The following is a 19,501-nucleotide window of genomic DNA, read 5'->3' as shown; positions in this document are numbered from 1 at the left end:
GCAGAGTCAAAATGAAAAAGATTGGACCAGCTACAGGTCACACTAAATAGATGAGTATTTTTCTAAATAGGTAAATTTTATTTAGCATATGTATTCACAGCTCAGCATGGTGTTTAAATATATAACTGTTACACGAAAGCTCATCACAGATGCATATTTATCTAACAGACAAGAAATTGAGGATGAATACTATTTCTTCTCAGTCTGTCCACGCTATACATCATTGAGGGATACCTATATACAAAATATTAATAAAATCTTAATTTCAATTTTATTAAATTGCAGTCAGCTATAACAGTGAGGCATATGACTGCACTTTTAAATAGCAGTATACCAGTCATTATAAAAATCACCATAAAGTATATAATGTGCTTAAAACTGTCGATATTTATAGTTTTTTGTCTTTCTTCGCTGTGAATACCACTGTCACTCTAATAACTATTGTCATTTTATTGTCTTAATTTTGTATGCCATAACCATTTAATGTAAATGTGTTTGTGCTAATAAATATTGTCTATTTTCTATTGTCTATTAAATTTGATGTATTTTCTAAATCATTACGTCGCCAAAATAAAACGGAGGCCATACTCGACTAGTATAGGATTTCAAATTTCCCGCGTACTCATACTCTGACTGGACTTGGAAATTCCGAAGGAAAATAGAATCGAGGCTGCATTTTACCTTGACCTTTTAGTCACAACTCAGGTATTCGTAACCGAAAACTAGAAAACTTTTACAGGTGAGTACGTTTTTTAAGACCATTTTCAATTAAAAATATATATTGTATAGAACAACGAAAGTTATTGTTGAGAAAAACTTCCAATCACACCTGTAGACATCATGCTCACCTGTGTTTACAGGTGTGTTGTTTCAAATGTTTATAACTGGACCGCCATTTCCGAAGAATTAGTCACAATAATAACAGTGTCATGTAATTATTATCGTTGCAACGAAGAAAACAAGTGTTTTATTTAATATTTCAGTTTGAATCGTTTTGATAAGAACGGGTTATAGTTTTAAATAAATGTTATTAGGATAGTTTCACCTGAGAAAAGGCACTTCCGGTTCACTTCCTGAAGTTCATTTTACCACAAATTGGTAGTTTTTGACAAATTAACTGTTTTAACAGGTTATATAGTTACATTTCATTGGGGTGATTTTTTTGCATTGAATGCAAATAATTCGGGGGTTTCGCTGAAGTGAATCTATTTAAAAAAGGAGCAGTTATATGATTGCCAATCATATGTTAATTTTATAGGTACAAAAGCATTATAAAAGGTTAATCTTTAGCAAGATAGGATATTGTTGTATGCTGACCTTTTTACCGAATGCATTTTTTCTTCAAAATTTTTCCTAGTGCGATACTATAACCCCTTTTCATGTCAATAGTGAGGGGGGATAGGAGGGGTTCTGATCCCGAAATCCCGGACTTAAAAACACTAAATCCCGAAATCCCGGGCTTAAAAACATGAAATCCAGAGGTCCCGAAATTCGAAAAAATGACCATTAACTTTGGAAAAAAATGTCATAGTGGTGTGTACAATTCAAAAATCATCATTGATTTGTTTTATTTTAAAATACCTGAAAGTTCTCTTTACGACATAATTGTCTCAATACATTTGAAGTATTCATTATTGAATAGTTTGATTTTCATACACATTTATTTTGAATTTTAGATGTTGTCATAAAATGCTGGTATACCTATTGCTATTGTCTGTCCTGGTGCAGACAGGATGGACACAAACTAGAGACACTGTTATAACTAACACTGATGGATACAAGATGGATAGAGCTCCGTAAGTTATGATTAATAAGATTAATGTCCTACTTGTTTTAAAAGTTGGCATGGTTTAAGCCTTAATAGGAAATTTTTTCAAGTGTGTTTTTAACATTTTTATAAGGCATTTAGTATATAAAAAAAACTGACATCCATGTTAAACTTATTTAGCTGATTTAGTAATTTTGTCAATCAAACAGGAGTTGGTTGGACTTTCACTGAGGTAAATAAATGATTTAGCTTCACTGAACCTCACCGACTTTGAGATTAAGAACAATTGCTGTTCTTTAAATTGACCAAAGTGAAAACACAGATGTTCAACATTTTTTTTATTCACAAAAGTCTATAGTTATTTGTATTACCTTAGTCATTCTGGATATTCTGATGTTTGATATTTCTAAAATCTTTCATATGTCCAAACCATGTTTATATATAATTATTTATTTATTTATATTTTCTTCTTTAATTGTTCACTGGATAAATTATTATATTTTCTTCTATTTATAGCACCTTCTTGGTGGTGGCGCCTAAAAGAATCAGACCAAGTATGGTCATTCAAGTCTTTGTGACTATTCTGCGACTAGAATATCAACAAGTTAATGTGAAGATATCTGTGGTTGAGGGAAAAGTGATGTATGCAGGATCTGAATTAATGTTTGATCGTCCTGGAAGCAGAATAATGCAAATGAGGGTATGTGTCTAATTAAAAAAAAATTGTACACTAGAATTTTTAAAATGTGTAATCATATTATCAACAGAAAAAAAATGTGAAGCAAAACAAAAACACTGCTTATGTATTTTTTTTAGGTTCTACTCTCAAATAAGGAAAGTCCTGTTAAGGTGGTACCCAACACCTTCACTAAAATTAATTTGGATCGTTTAATTTTCATAAAATTTTGACAAAGTATTTATTTTGACCCTTTGAAAAAAATATAAAAATTTTAAAATATTTGAACCAACCAATTTATCAGAATAATTACACTGTTTATATAGCAGTTTGACAAACACTAATTTTGATTATTAAGAAGCTTAATATTCCCTTAATAACGCAATGTGATTAAAACATTTAGCTGATTTCACAGAGTTATCTCACTGTAGTGTTAGGTACCACCTTAAACATCCAATGTTTGGTCATAAAAATTCTCTACACAGCATTGAGTAGTAGTATTTTGAACCTGTACCTTATACATGTGCATGATTCACTTCCATGTATGATGACAAAAGATGACTATCAGTCAAAAGAATCAGACAAATTTTATGGAAATGTACAATATATTGATATCCTAAATTGCAAGAATATGAATTGTGTGATCGACATTATTCATACATTTTTTCCAAATAATTTCTTTATTTTAGATGCCTGGCAATGCTCAAAAAGGAAACTATATTTTAAGAGTGGAAGGCAGTGAATATGGAAGTAACAGTGGGAATATATTTTTTAATGAGACCAGATTAGAATTTAGTCCCAAACAGGCATCATTATTAATACAGCTCAGTAAACCTATTTATAGACAAAGTCAGACCGGTAAGTAGATTCAAAAGCAATATAATGTCCAAATAAAATTCCAAGATACAGTTAGAAAAAAAAAGATTTGCAGCATGATTTCTTGGGAGGGTTTAACATAATAAAAAGTAACCATGCAAATTAAGTGTGTTTACAGTATTTGGTACAAATGTATTGATAAACACTATTTTGATTTTTTTCTTATTTCAGTGCATTTCAGAGTGGTACCAATTTTGCCAAATTTAATGCCTAAATATGGGAGTATGACCATATATGTACACGTAAGTAAAAATATTTATAGCTTATACATACTCATTTTCATTATACCCACAAAATCTAGCAGTATGCTACCCTGAGAAAACTAATTTTATAGATTTTTGGCTGCTGAACATCAAGCCTCTAATATTACTTGTATTTCAGGAGATAAGCTTATTGAATATGAACATGATGAATATATCCATCTTTTGCTCAGAGTTTGATTTTCAACTTGCTATTAAATTTCAAGTATGTAGGAAGATGAGTTATCCTACCTGGATACATTTAATCTGACACCAAACCAATCACATGCTTTTCTGACATTACAAATTGTAAAACAATCCAACAAAACAAACAGAACAGCCTGATTTTTTGCTTAATTTGAATAGAACAACATACACATTATGGCAGACAACAACAATAGACAACCAATAGAACACATGTTCCTATAACAGGCACAGAACAAATGTGGCTGTGAACGTGTCTCAATCCTGTTCTAACCTCTACTGTTGTAATAGTACATAAAAAGAATTTAAAAAGATTAGCTAATAATGGATTGGCTGTTTGATTTAATTTATGTTCAGCAAAAAATAATGATGATTAGTTTCCAGTACCTTGACATAAGTTGTTTTTATTTAATTTTAGGATCCAACAGGTTTCCCTGTAAGAAGATGGTTGGCTGTTCAAACAAATGCAGGAGGTAAAAATAAATAAAAAAAAAGATAAAAAATAAACCAAAACAAAACACCTTTACACTTTATTTTATTTGCTGTGTGCAGCAATTATTCAACAGAATTCTGGGTCTTAAAAAAGTTTGGTCCATTTATATATACTTGTAAGGTATTTTGTATTAAGGAAAAGATATGTATTTTTTAGTTTTAAGATTTTAAGCAAGGTTGTAAACAATGTGGAATATTTTAAAAAAATAATTGTTGTTCTCTCTGTCACAAAAACCACCCAAAGCAGAGAGTTTCTACTGAATTTTCTTATTTGGGGATTTGAGGGATTGTCAAAAACCTTTTGATGGTCGGTCTATATCCTAATAGCGATTAACTTGAAAAGAGACTGTAAAAATCTGACATCGACAACAAATTCTCTAAAAATAATAAAGTTAGTATGACAAAAAAACAACAACTGAAGAAGTTACCGATATGTGGCTGGATGAAAAAGTAAAATATAGTACAAATATGCATAAATGCTTGATCCTTTGATAGAAGTGTCGATCATCTTTGTTTTCAAAATTCCAATAGGGAACATACTTTATATAAGTGCCATCGACAATCATAACATCTCCTTGTTTTTAATACACTTCACTGACTTTAGTGTAACATGAAACTTTTTTTCTTCATAAGCAATGAGAGGTCAGATTCATTTTATTGTTAAAGCAATTTTAAATAATTGTATAAATAAACCAAATTTTTCAAAACGTCTTTAAAAATTTGGTTTATTTATACAATTATAAAAAGTATGTTCCCTATTGGAATTTTGAAAACAAGCAATTTTAAATGTTGCTCTGTTTTTGATGTTTTAAAAGTAAGTTTCCCTCTTTTTTTATCAGGTCTTGTTAGTCAGAGTTTTGAACTGTCAGATCAGCCTAATTATGGTAATTGGTCCATAGTAGTAGATGCATTTGTAAGTATAATTAGTAATTTTATAATTAATGTTGACACTATTTTAATTTTAAAACATATACTTGAAGATTTTATGTAATGTTTTTTTTGTGGAATTTGAAATCAATGTCTGTAAGATCAATTTACATTCATTTTTGCAAAGTGTCTTCTGTGAAGAATTTTTGTTTTATTTTGCAACTTGACTGAAATTTTATCAGGATTTATGAAGTTAGTTTTTAACCGGATTTTTGTGAAAAAATGTCGGTTATTGATTTGGGGATGTACGGCGGGCGGCCGGGCGGGCGGGCGGCAATCAAATGTTGTCCGTGCATTTACTCATGAACCGTTCAACCAAAGCTTTTAGAATTTTAATATGTTATTACTGACAACTATACGAAGGTCAAGTTCAATAATGACGATTTTGACTTTTACCGTTCAGGAGTTATGGTTCTTGAAAGGCGGCAATCAAATGTTGTCCGTGCATTAACTCATGAACCGTTCAACCAAAGCTTTTAAAATTTTAATATGTTATTACTGACAACTATACGGAGGTCAAGTTCAATAATGGCGATTTTGACTTTTACCGTTCAGGAGTTATGGTTCTTGAAAGATTGAAAAATGGAGTTTCCAGTCGTGTCCGTGCATTTATGCATGAACTGTTCTACCAAAGCTTCCGAAATTTTAATATGCTGTTACTGATGACAAAATGGAGGTCAAGTTCAATAATGACGATTTTGACTTTTACCGTTCAGGAGTTATGGTTCTTGAAAGATTGAAAAATGGTGTTTCCCGTCGTGTCCGTGCATTTTCTCATGAACCATTCAACCAAAGCTTTTGAAATTTTAATATGTTGTTACTGATGACAAAATAGAGGTCAAGTTCCATAATGACGATTTTGACTGTTCAGGAGTTATGGTTCTTGAAAGATCGTAAAATGGCGTTTCCATTCACGTTGTTGCATTTACTCATGAACCATTCAATCTAAGCTTTTCAAATATTATTATTTCAAAATGTTGATACTGATGACAAAATAGAGGTCAAATTTGATATTGATGATTTTCACTTTCACCATTCATCAGTAATGGTTCTTGTGATATTGCCAGGACACAAATAAATGTAAATAAATCCGGTTTGCTGTCGTTGTGACAGCCTCTTGTCTTTACTTATATTTTTGGTGATAAAATTTACCCAATTAAAATGTTATGACTATCATGTGTTTTTTTTCAAAAGAAGGTAGACCCAGGCTGAGGGACACAACTCTTAAAAATCACTGGGAAGTTTGTGTCAAACTTTTTCATAAATTTACATATTAACACTAATGGTTTTTATTTGACGAGTTATCTCCCTTATTCCAGGTCTTCCAGCTGAAAGTGGGTGACAATCAAAAGATAAAAAATATTTATAAATTAAGATTTTTGATCTGCACTCTGAAGATAAAGCTGGTGGACTCTATCAGTGACCATTCAGAAATATTTTATGTTAACCTATATATTTCAGGGAACAAGATACAACCAGTACTTTTTAGTAGAAGAATATTGTAAGTCTAATGATATAATAAATTTTGATAGAATAAAGAGAAATACATTTTAAATTTGATGTGTTGGTTGGAGATTTATTTGTGGCAACTCTTTAAGTAAAGTACATTTATTTGCATGAAAATGAAAGCAGACTGAATAAATTAATGCTGAAAACAAAGGATATGACTATACCTACCCTTCATCCTTAACTTGGTATTTGGGACGAAGTGGTATGGGTATTTGATAAACATCCAATGAATAAAGTATGTTCCATTAATTATAATATTTTTGTACATGCTTTTTCAGGGGATCCCAGATTTGATGTGAATGTAACAGTCAAACCATATATTATGGACAATCAGAGAACCATTGGAGGGATAGTTAATGCAAAGTAAGTCTCATTATATACAGTATAAGGTAAACGTTATTTTCAGATACTTTTTTTTTATTCTATACACCTTTTACTGACTGACTGAAAAATGGGTTTTTTTTGCAACTTCCTTATATTCATATAACTTCACTTTTGTTAATATATAGTCCTCAGTAATTATGGTAATATTCTAAAATGAAAATAATTAGAAAAGTAAAGTATCGTGGCGTTTTCAAAATTTTTTACTTATACATGTTCTTGCATATTTCCGTAATTTGACAAAACACTACAGGGAGATAATTCTGTAAAAATCTGCTGAACGTTTTTATCACATGCTATTGTTAAGGAAATATAAGCTTTCTCTATAAAAATAAGTGTTTGTCACAATGCTATATATTTTCGTTGGAAATTTTTGTGTTTTAGTCAAAAAGTCCAATTTAATATTGTGTCAAAATTTTATGAAAATTAAACTAGCCAAATTAATTTAGATGAAGGTGTGATAACCTTAATATACATGTAACCATATTTTTGTACTCTTTATATATATAGTTTTACCACTGGTCCCCAATCATACTATATTTTTTGTTCTGTATATATATAGTTTTACCACTGGTCGTCCAACAGAAGGAAATGGAACAGTTGTTGTCAGTGTGTACCCACCAAGTTCACTTTGTTACCAGAATCCTACAGTATATTATAACAAGTCAGAAATAACTCCTGTCATGTTGCGTCAAGTTTACCCTTATGTAAGTAGGACATTTATTATTTACAGTAGTTTTTAATTCATACATATAATGATCTATTTAAAATACAAAAATCTCATACTGCATATTCATTTATTTTCATGGGTGCCAATTTTTGTAAATTGAGGAAAACTTGCGTTTTCTTGGATATACAATTTTTTGTTTTTTTTTCAAGTGTGCATATTTCCTCATATAAAATATGTCATTAATTGAACATTTTTATCCCTGGGTTCACCTGTATTCATGGAATAATCATGATTAATGTAGACACATTATCAATTGAGAAAGAACAGAATTATTAATTAGAAATAAGGAGATGCCAATGAGACAAAACAGTGTAGCTTCACACAGATAACTGTATCACATCATATATGTAATAGAAATTGACGCTGAAAATATCAAATAGAAATTGACGCTGAAAATATCAAATAGAAATTGACGCTGAAAATATCGAATAGAAATTGACGCTGAAAATATCAAATAGAAATTGACGCTGAAAATATCAAATAGAAATTGACTCTGAAAATATCAAATAGAAATTGACGCTGAAAATATCAAATAGAAATTGACGCTGAAAATATCAAATAGAAATTGACGCTGAAAATATCGAATAGAAATTGATGCTGAAAATATTTAATAGAATTTTAGTCTCAATAATTGATAGAAATTATAATATCAATTTAATACATGCTCATAACAGTCTAGTAGGCAAAAAGATAATTACAAGACAGAAAATTAACTTTAAGTTGTAATAAAGGTATCTGCATATGTATGAATAGATAAAGATGTAGGCTAAACATCAACGTGACAATTGCAACAACCAAACAAAATGCTTTTTTGTAGTCTTAGCACAAATAGATAACATTGAAATTGAAAGTAAATAAAGAGAATATTGAAGTAGAAAGAAATCCATATTTTACTGTACATTTAATAGGTAAAAGGACCAATATTCTTTGAATTTGACATGGAACAAATAAGACAAGAAGTGAGAAGGTTTTACCCACAGTGTGTCACATTAGAGGATTTTGAGTTACAGTTTAATGTCAGTATATATGACTGGTTCTTTATGATGACAGAGGAAGGCTATGCTAGTACTGTAATATTCAGTTCCAGGATAAGATTACAGTGGGTTGGAGATATTGTCAGGACATTCAAACCAGATTCTACTCTTAGTATTCAGGTATTTATATATTTTGTATGCCTTTGTCGTAGGTGCCTCCCCATCCGAATCCACGTCTGTTTGACCAGTTTATTTCTTGATTTCTGATTTTGTGTTTAACCTTAAAAAACTAGTTATATTTTGTCCTATAATTTAGTTCAAACCGACATTGCTCATGTTGGTTAGATATAAAAGAAGACTTATCTTTTTTCTTTATTTTAAACCAACATTTTTCTATATATATTTGACTCTCAGAAATATCAAGTGATAAATGAAATTTGATAGTTATTCAACAAGCCAATATTGAAATTTATTAAGTGTCCCAATTATGGAGATTATAAGTTTTATGTGTCCATATTAAAAATGATGAGTCAAAGAATCATCTACATGAGGAATAAAGATTATTGTAGAAAATGTGATGAAATTTTTATATTTTTTGTTTTCAATCTGCAGGTGGCAGCAATGCATTTTGATGGTTCAGCGGTTAAACCTGCGAAACCTATTCACTTTATAGTCAATCCAATATCAGGTTCTACAGGATCAGTAGCCACACCAGGACCAGTAACACCCACTAATGGAATAGCAGAAATTAATTTAGCCATAACAGATAATACCATAACGGGTCTGGATATTTATGTAAGTAATAGGCATATTTTTTAGATATGAAATGCATAGCTTAATTAGTTTTACTCTTCATAAATTGATCCCAAATATGATATGTATACTGTAAATCCAATTTATCTTTAAAGATACTCACTTCATGTTGATTTGTTTTTACAATTTTATATAAAGGAAGATCCAGGTTTTATGTATTCATGACAATGTTTTTCCACTCTGGAAAAAAATGCTTGGAAATAAGTTGGTTTACTGTAATCTAGAATCAGCTGTTGCATTATTTAACCAATAAAAATTGATTTAGAGACACATGATTCAGAGAAATTTGCATAATATATCCTCTAGTCTTTTAGTGACTGTTTTCAGTCATTTTGTGATGAAATATGTAAAATTTAGGCAATAATGTAAACTCCACTCTTTCCTATACACACAGGACTTGTTATATTAGTTTGATCTATAAAACTGTCTTTAATTTATCCGTTGTGGTCAGAAATTGTTTCCCTTTATATTTGCAAGTAAATATCCTTTGTTATTACAGGCAAGATACAATAATGATTTAAATACAGAAATACAGATGAAGGCAACTCGGTACTACTCACCAAGTAACAGTTACATCACTGTGTCCACATCTACAAAGAATCCTAGTGCAAATGAATACATGATATTCCATGTTAGAACAACTAACTATATTCCTAGAATTTACTACCAGGTAATAAATACATTGTCAAAGTTATATACAAATACAGGCAATTTACATATATAAATATTTTGGAGGTCAGTGCAGGTTTTTTCTGCACATTGTAATAACCAATCAATTATTATTATTTATATCACTTATAGTTCCTCTATTTGGATTTGTGTGTTTTAGAACTCTGATTATCCTGGATTTAATGGCAAAAAAGATTATCCACAAATAAAAGTACTTGACAAATTTAAATTTTCTATTAGATTCTATGCAGAGTTTGTCTCAATTCTGATATCAAATCTGCATGTAAATGTATTTTACAATAGGTAAATCCTGGTACTACTATTTAGGTGTTTGTCTTTTTGCCTGTTTAAATATTTTTTTTACTCTCACTTGCTTGCTCTATTTAGATTGTATTTTAATCAATCTATAACATTATGGTGTTTAAACAGGTTATTGCCCAAGGAAATATCATCATTGGAGAAGAATTAGAAATGATATCTAGGAGGAAGTCATTTGCTATAGCTCTCTCTAGAGAAATGGTGCCTACAGCCAGATTAGTGGTGTACTATGTCTCAGGACAACCAGAAGAAATTGTCATGGACAGCATTAGTTTCTATGTCAGTGGGCTCAGAGCTAATCCAGTAAGTTTTGCTGTTGGATTTTTGATAAAAGTTTCCATACACACCCTCCCCCTAAAAAAAATAAATGAACAAAACAAACAAAACATAAAACAAAAGCAAATTAAAAAAAAAAAAAACAAACTCACATACAAATATTCAAAAGCAAATCCCCAAAAGACTAGATACCTGCCAAACGAAAAACAGGATCTGTATTGAAGAATTTGTTTAGAATATAACTTTCATAAGAATATCATTATCAAAGGGATGTAATTCCAAATCCTGAAGTTTTGGCAGGACAAAATGAAAATAAAATTTGGTATAATTGAAAAAAATAATAATGCCTTTTTGTTATTTTGAATGTTACATAAAAGAAGGAAATATCTATTTAAAACAAAAAACAACATCAAAGAAGTATAGAGGCATTGAGAATTAATCAACAGCCTTTAAAACCAATTTTCCAAATAAATAGATTTAAACTGATTTGACAACTACTATAAACAAAGTTCATAACTTTTGGACAATCAAATGAAAATATGGCAGGGTCAAATACGTTTTATGGAATTGCACTTCCAGTTGTATTAGTTAGTAGATTAATAAAACAAATATGAAAGAACATGTAATATTAGCAAATATAGACAAAGCACATGGCTCTAAAATAACAGTACAATATATAACAAAATGTCAAATCTTTTATCTTTTATCTTAGGTTAAAGCAGAGGTTAATCTAGGTAAAGATTTTACCAGGGATTCAGTAGAGATTCGAGGAGAATCTGACCCTGGATCTTACATGGCTTTCTCTGCCATGCCTCTAGATATCTACAGTAGAGGAATCAATGATGGACTCACAGAATACAGGGTGAGTTGGTGTACTGGGTATTCGACAGGAGGGACTATTCTTTAAAGATAATCAAATTATTCAGGATCAACCTCATGGCCATCTCTTTGTAATCAGACTTATGACATCATAGAGATGAAAAGGTCAGGAGAATCTTGAGATCCAAGGTCAGGAGAATCTTGAGATCCAAGTTCAGGAGAATCTTGAGATCCAAAGGTCAGGAGGATAATTTTGCTGATCATGAATAGCGTTGACATAAATTTTGTCCTAATTTTGGAAATATTGTTTCAATAACTTTAGAATAAACATAATCGATTATTGATTGAATTAATAAATGATAAATAATATTGCTATTAATTCATAAAAGATTATTGAATACATTTAATTTTTGTGATGTTTGTGACTGCATGTCATATAATGATGTATTTTGACTCTTGTAGTTGATTGATGAGTTAAATTCCTATGATGGGGACAACAGAAGAGCATGGCAACACTTGTGGAGATTGAGTGAGACAGAGTTTGAATATAAATTCTTCACCTCTACTGGACATGGAATTGATACAACCACCACTCTTTCTGTAGGTCCTAGAATAGTTTATGTTTTTTATGTACATGCATTATGGATTTAACCATACACATGGTATAAGTTTAATTCTACTCTAGGGTGCAATCAACAGTTTTTTACGTGACGTCATTCTGTAACAGGGCATGTAATAGTGGACCCATCATGCAGAAGTCAGATATTCATAGTTATATAGATATCTATACATCAATGGAAAGATAATTCTATGAACTTTCTGAATAAATAAAAAAAAATCCAACATCTCTTGTTTAAACATGCAAATTGGTACAAGTTATCAGCTGGAAATTAGGCATTTTCCCCCTAAAAAACCTTAAAAACAGACCACCTTTGGACACACGGATCAGTAACCTGTGCATATATTTCAGATTTCTTATAATATGCATTTCGAAGAGCTTATCCGGCTGATTTAAGAAAATGTAGTTTCAGCCTACGTTCGCCTGCTCCGAAAGGAGCTATCTTACCTGACAAATCAAAGTGCTTTTTGCAACAGGTTTAAATCAGCTGTTTATGGAGTTGCCTCCCATATAGTAGGAAGTCACAAAAACATTTTTTTTTTTTTAAATCTTGACAAAAGTGGCATTTTAATTGAACTTTAATATATGTTTTTCACATTGAACATAAAAAACAATCAACTTTTTCATTTAGTGGTATATAAATAGCAGGGAATTCCATCAGTATGTAAATCTCACTGGGGAAATACCCCTAGTTTTTAGTACGAAACTGTTTATAGCACCCTTAAGCAAAACCTTGTATGCGATATATAAAAAATTCTCAGCTTTTCTGAATCTGTACACTATACCGATTAAAATGATGTCTTACTTTAAGGATTGTGACCACAAATAGTGAAACTACAGCTCTTTTTTTATGTCGCGCGGTAGTGGCATATTGGCCAGTGGCAAACAGTTTAACTGGCAAATCCCAAACATTTCCTGTATTACATTTCATCAGTTTTACAAAGAAAATAAATCATAAAATAGGGTTTCTTTTAAATAAATAGAATAAAAACTATGAAATAGGCATGAATAAAGTTACTTTAAATAGATTTTGTTCCTAGTACTATATGAACTAAGTTATAGCTGAGTTGAGAAAATATTGAAATAGTGTTTTTCTTAGAAATGGCATGTGTACCTTTTTGACTATAAAAAGTACCAAATATATATTATAATGAATAAAACTTTATGTAACACTGATCAGGAGTAAAGGTCAAAGTAGAAAAAATCTACACTTTTCATATGCAACTTTTGGTTCCAAATATATGAGAGATTGAATAAAAATATCATGACGTCGCAAAAAATTAAAAAACTTCAATATTCGCACAGAGTCTGGTTTTCTTATATCTGGTTGCTATGTACAAATCTGTAATATTTGCATTAAATATACCAAACTGATGCTTTTAAATTAATGTATACATGCCGTACAATATTTTTCAGAATTATTTTACTCCATTCGCAAACACATTTCTATGCTAAAACATCACTAATATTTTGTATTTGTCCCTTAAGGGTGCAATCAACATTTTTTTACGTGACGTCATTCTGTAACAGGGCATGTAATAGTGGACCCATCATGCAGAAGTCAGATATTCATAGTTATATAGATATCTATACATCAATGGAAAGATAATTCTATGAACTTTCTGAATAAATAAAAAAAAATCCAACATCTCTTGTTTAAACATGCAAATTGGTACAAGTTATCAGCTGGAAATTAGGCATTTTCCCCCTAAAAAACCTTAAAAACAGACCACCTTTGGACACACGGATCAGTAACCTGTGCATATATTTCAGATTTCTTATAATATGCATTTCGAAGAGCTTATCCGGCTGATTTAAGAAAATGTAGTTTCAGCCTACGTTCGCCTGCTCCGAAAGGAGCTATCTTACCTGACAAATCAAAGTGCTTTTTGCAACAGGTGAAAATCAGCTGTTTATGGAGTTGCCTCCCATATAGTAGGAAGTCACAAAAACATTTTTTTTTTTTAAATCTTGACAAAAGTGGCATTTTAATTGAACTTTAATATATGTTTTTCACATTGAACATAAAAAACAATCAACTTTTTCATTTAGTGGTATATAAATAGCAGGGAATTCCATCAGTATGTAAATCTCACTGGGGAAATACCCCTAGTTTTTAGTACGAAACTGTTTATAGCACCCCTAATCTTTATTGATTGACTAGGATTGTTAGTTTTCTTGTTGAAAGTTGCTGGTTCTCTCCAGACACTGTGGCTGCCACCACTGATGGCCACAATATAGAGCCAATAGTGTTGAAAGTTGCTGGTTCTCTCCAGTCACTGTGGCTGCCACCACTGATGGCCACGATAGAGCTAATAGTGTTGAAAGTTGCTGGTTCTCTCCAGTCACTGTGGCTGCCACCATTGATGGCCACAATAGAGTGTTGAAAGTGGTGTTGTTAAAGACCAGCATTCAATCAAATAAATTAGCTTGACAGTGATGAGATGTAACATGTCAGACACTACTGTGGATCTATGACAGTGATGAGATGTAACATGTCAGACACTATTTTGGATCTATGACAGTGATGAGATGTAACTTGTCAGACACTACTGTGGATCTATGACAGTGATGGATGTAACATGTCAGACACTACTGTGGATCTATGACAGTGATGAGATGTAACATGTCAGACACTACTGTGGATCTATGACAGTGATGAGATGTAACTTATCAGACACTACTGTGGATCTATGACAGTGATGAGATGTAACATGTCAGACACTATTGTGGATCTATGACAGTGATGAGATGTAACATGTCAGACACTTGTGGATCTATGACAGTGATGAGATGTAACTTGTCAGACACTACTGTGGATCTATGACAGTGATGAGATGTAACATGTCAGACACTATTGTGGATCTATGACAGTGATGAGATGTAACTTGTCAGACACTACTGTGGATCTATGACAGTGATGAGATGTAACTTGTCAGACACTATTGTTGTCAGACACTACTGTGGATCTATGACAGTGATGAGATGTAACTTGTCAGACACTATTGTGGATCTATGACAGTGATGAGATGTAACATGTCAGACACTACTGTGGATCTATGACAGTGATGAGATGTAACATGTCAGACACTATTGTGGATCTATGACAGTGATGAGATGTAACATGTCAGACACTATTGTGGATCTATGACAGTGATGAGATGTAACATGTCAGACACTATTGTGGATCTATGACAGTGATGAGATGTAACTTATCAGACACTATTGTGAATCTATGACAGTGATGAGATGTAACATATCAGACACTATTGTGGATCTATGACAGTGATGAGATGTAACATGTCAGACACTTGTGGATCTATGACAGTGGTGAGATGTAACTTGTCAGACACTACTGTGGATCTATGACAGTGATGAGATGTAACTTGTCAGACACTATTGTGGATCTATGACAGTGATGAGATGTAACTTGTCAGACACTATTGTGGATCTATGACAGTGATGAGATGTAACTTGTCAGACACTACTGTGGATCTATGACAGTGATGAGATGTAACTTGTCAGACACTATTGTTGTCAGACACTACTGTGGATCTATGACAGTGATGAGATGTAACTTGTCAGACACTACTGTGGATCTATGACAGTGATGAGATGTAACTTGTCAGACACTATTGTGGATCTATGACAGTGATGAGATGTAACATGTCAGACACTACTGTGGATCTATGACAGTGATGAGATGTAACTTGTCAGACACTACTGTGGATCTATGACAGTGATGAGATGTAACTTGTCAGACACTATTGTGGATCTATGACAGTGATGAGATGTAACATGTCAGACACTACTGTGGATCTATGACAGCGATGAGATGTAACTTGTCAGACACTTGTGTATCTATGAGTGATGAGATGTAACATTATTATTAACAGTACTTCCTGTTTGTCAATTCTTTGAATTTTTCAATGAGTTGAATGAGCAAATTTCAACAATACTTCTGAACAGCAAGGCTTCATATTTGGTCAACAGTTTGGCAATGATTAGTTTTGATCCCTAATCATCTAATGGGGTCTGTAAAACAACTACTTTCTGTTTTGTAATAGTGTGGATTCATTTATTTCCATGGATACCAATTTTTGTTGGATATTTGATTTCATGGTTTTGCTCTAGTCTACATACAAATCTATATAAATATTGTTATACTTTGAACATGTAATTTTGTCTTTTATTACTAAATCCACAATAATTGTTATCCAACAAATAATGATGAATTCACAGTACTGCATTACAAGTATTGGGATTACACTTAGCATGACATTGTAGGCATTATTGTTGAAAATGATCTTAAACAATGTATGTGTCCTAAGTATCTTATTTTTTATCATCCTTGATAACAAGGCAATACCAAGAAATGTTTATGGTTTAGATTGGAACTTAAAAACCAATTGTTTGTGTATTTGTAGCAATCTGGATTGGTAGCTTTGTCTGATGTCACCATCACCAGAGTTGTTAGTAAGTATATAAATACATATATTAAACCAGCCTCCCGCTGCAGAGATTTCTCGCTGTGCTGATGACCCATTGGTGGCCTTGGGCTGTTTAGGCTCTTTGGTTGATGCCTTTCTCCTTTAAATCTTTCATATTTGAATGAAGGTTTCAAACTTCTTGCATTGAAATTGTAAAGGCTGCCAAAAAAAGCCTCATTACAATCTTTTTTTGGTTGTTGGTTCCATCATGTTAATGATATCACAAATTGCAAAGGCCACCAATGAATACTTTTGTTAAACTTTTACTTGTGTGAAAAGACTTGCATAACAAGATAAAATATATAGGACTTGCATTTAAGAGATGTTCATCTTATAATACCAACCCTTTTATGAAAAATTAGTGTTTCAATTTTTTTTTTAACAAAATTGGATTTTACAATCGTACAACTATTTCAGATCCGTGTAACTTTACAAGAGACGGCACCCTGCCTTGTTTTACCGGAGAAATCTGTTACAGTATCAACAAGACATGTGATGGACAGAAATTCTGTAGTGACTGGGCTGATGAACAAAATTGTAAGTGTTTATTCACAGTCCATTTCATATAGAGTACGGAAGATTGAAAAAATTTTGGCATGCATATATTTTTGTGATTATTGAACAATGAATAAAAATGTGTGATTGATTATTGCAATTGTTGAACAATGAATAAAATGTAAGTGTTTATTGACAGTCCATTTGATAAAGAGTACTGAAGATTCAAAAAATTTTGGCATCCTTTATTTTTTTTTGTGATTGTTGAACAGTGATTTAAATGTGTGATTAATTATTGTGTTTTTTTTATCAATGAATAGAATTGTGTGATTAATTATTGCGATATCAAGAAATGGATCATACAAAACATGCAATCATAATTTTAAATGCAAGTTTTCATTTTTGGGAAACATATCAATATATATATTAATAAAAACATCACAAAATTCTTAAGCAAAAATTGTTGTTGTTGGGAAGGGTTTGTTTTTGAGAGTGTTCTATATTTTATCTTTGAAATAATACAAATTACATTTTCATTTAAAGGTCCAGTTGAAGATCCTCGTTACAACAATAGAACTGAGGGAATGATACACAGAGTTAGCAGAGTTCTTAGATTTTATGAAGACAGTGCATGGGCTTGGAAAGAGTACTTTACAAAGTAAGATTACACTAGGTCACAAAAATTAATTTAAATTACATATACTGGTAATACATAAAGAAATTGAGTAAATAAATATCCATTTTAAACAGCTTTTTTAATAATTAATAGTGTGATTTGGGGGTTTCTCTTCACCAAAACAAGGACCATTTACTTTTATGTTAAAAATGTTATTTGGGAACATCAAGGCAACACAAGTATTCCTGGGTAGACTCTTGCAAACGATCATGCATAACATATAGACATATAAGTTTCAACACATTGGTTAATTCTCAAATATAACCAGCAAAGAAGAAATGAGGGAAATATTATTTCAGATAAATATTAAAATAAAGTATACCATTCTTGATCCTTTTGTTTCTGTGGATCACTTTAATCACAATAAATGAAAACGTAAATAATCCTTACTTATTAATAATTTTCCTAAAACAAATAAGTGTATAAAAAACATAGAGATTAATACATGGCCTTTTCTATATTGGCACAGGTATCAGCCTGAGATGTAGTCACAAAAACATGATATGGAAAAGGCCATGTATTAATATCTTTATCATATACTTCCGACAATAGTTTTATGTATGGCAAATAAACAAATAAAATTACTAAAACAGTCAAAAACTGTATAAAAAAGTTAAATTATGAATCCTATACACTTATTCAACAATAGCATCACTACCTCCATATTTATTTATGGTATCATTTCCTATAGAGGCATTTTGAAACATTGAAAATTTGGAAGTTTATAAGTACGCCATGTTTGTTGTACTTTAAATTGATTCATAATTATCAATGGCATTTGTTAGCAAGTACTAAACTATCATCATTTCAAAAATCTAAATTATTGGATTTAGCCAAGTTAAAATCTGTTTTTCAATAATAGCTTGTTCTGTACAAACAGAATTACCACTGGATCCAATACACCTTATCGCTATTTGAATGTCATACATGTAACTGGACATCAAAAAGTTCCTGTAAATTTTGATGTCATCATAAAAATACATCTGACGTCACAATGGAAAAGTAAACATATGATACTGGAAATTCTAGAAGTAACTTGCACGAGAGGCACTATTATGGGTTTTGTGCACAAGATGACCCTTATATGGGTTATCAGCCCGATGGGAAATGATGGCTTGTGTACTTCGGCTCATTATACATATGTAAAAGCTATCCTATCAATGCTAAGTATATGATAAATGCCAATATAACCCTTTTAACATTGACATTCTTTATGATAAATTCCTGGCTCTTAACATATATGTAATGTATTTTTCAGACCAGACAGGAAAGTGCAGTTCAGGGTTCACCCTCCAAAATACCCTCTAACCTGGATGATCAATGGTATTGCTGTTAGTAGGAGCTTAGGACTGGGAGTAATGAGCAAACCTATTAGGGTAGGTACATATTGAATTAAGCCACTGCATTATTTGAAATTTTTGGATAAAGCAGACACTGGTTTGACAATGAGCTTCTTATTTAGATGTAACAATTTGCAAATATAATTTTTTAAATAGGCAAATAACTTAATGCTAGGGAAAATTTGTTGATAAATGAATTAATAATTCAAT

General features: G+C 31.4%; 1 protein-coding gene across 3 annotated transcripts in view; it reads left to right on the top strand.

Annotated features, from left to right (window-relative positions):
• Positions 1–627: 627 nt before the first annotated feature.
• Positions 628–19,501, top strand: part of LOC139523721 (CD109 antigen-like) — a 39,118-nt gene continuing 20,244 nt past the window's right edge. For 2 of the 3 annotated variants that reach the window (XR_011664675.1, XM_071317954.1), the window contains exons 1-20: positions 628–739; positions 1,677–1,796; positions 2,285–2,468; positions 3,134–3,302; positions 3,492–3,562; positions 4,182–4,236; positions 5,095–5,168; positions 6,644–6,683; positions 6,970–7,054; positions 7,635–7,779; positions 8,711–8,956; positions 9,389–9,571; positions 10,089–10,259; positions 10,688–10,879; positions 11,565–11,714; positions 12,134–12,271; positions 16,718–16,766; positions 17,198–17,317; positions 17,819–17,933; positions 19,210–19,327. Coding sequence is in view for 2 of the 3 variants with exons in the window: in XM_071317954.1 (XP_071174055.1) it covers positions 1,690–1,796; positions 2,285–2,468; positions 3,134–3,302; positions 3,492–3,562; positions 4,182–4,236; positions 5,095–5,168; positions 6,644–6,683; positions 6,970–7,054; positions 7,635–7,779; positions 8,711–8,956; positions 9,389–9,571; positions 10,089–10,259; positions 10,688–10,879; positions 11,565–11,714; positions 12,134–12,271; positions 16,718–16,766; positions 17,198–17,317; positions 17,819–17,933; positions 19,210–19,327 (2,412 nt within the window). In the remaining variant the exon portion in view is untranslated. Of the gene's footprint in view, positions 740–852; positions 1,008–1,676; positions 1,797–2,284; positions 2,469–3,133; positions 3,303–3,491; positions 3,563–4,181; positions 4,237–5,094; positions 5,169–6,643; positions 6,684–6,969; positions 7,055–7,634; positions 7,780–8,710; positions 8,957–9,388; positions 9,572–10,088; positions 10,260–10,687; positions 10,880–11,564; positions 11,715–12,133; positions 12,272–16,717; positions 16,767–17,197; positions 17,318–17,818; positions 17,934–19,209; positions 19,328–19,501 lie in introns of those variants that run through there. The other variant, XM_071317956.1, reaches the window with a different exon arrangement.

Source organism: Mytilus edulis, chromosome 5 (genome assembly GCF_963676685.1).
Source record: "Mytilus edulis chromosome 5, xbMytEdul2.2, whole genome shotgun sequence".
In the NCBI taxonomy this organism is placed as follows: domain Eukaryota; kingdom Metazoa; phylum Mollusca; class Bivalvia; order Mytilida; family Mytilidae; genus Mytilus; species Mytilus edulis.
This window is presented reverse-complemented; position numbering and strand designations above follow the sequence as displayed.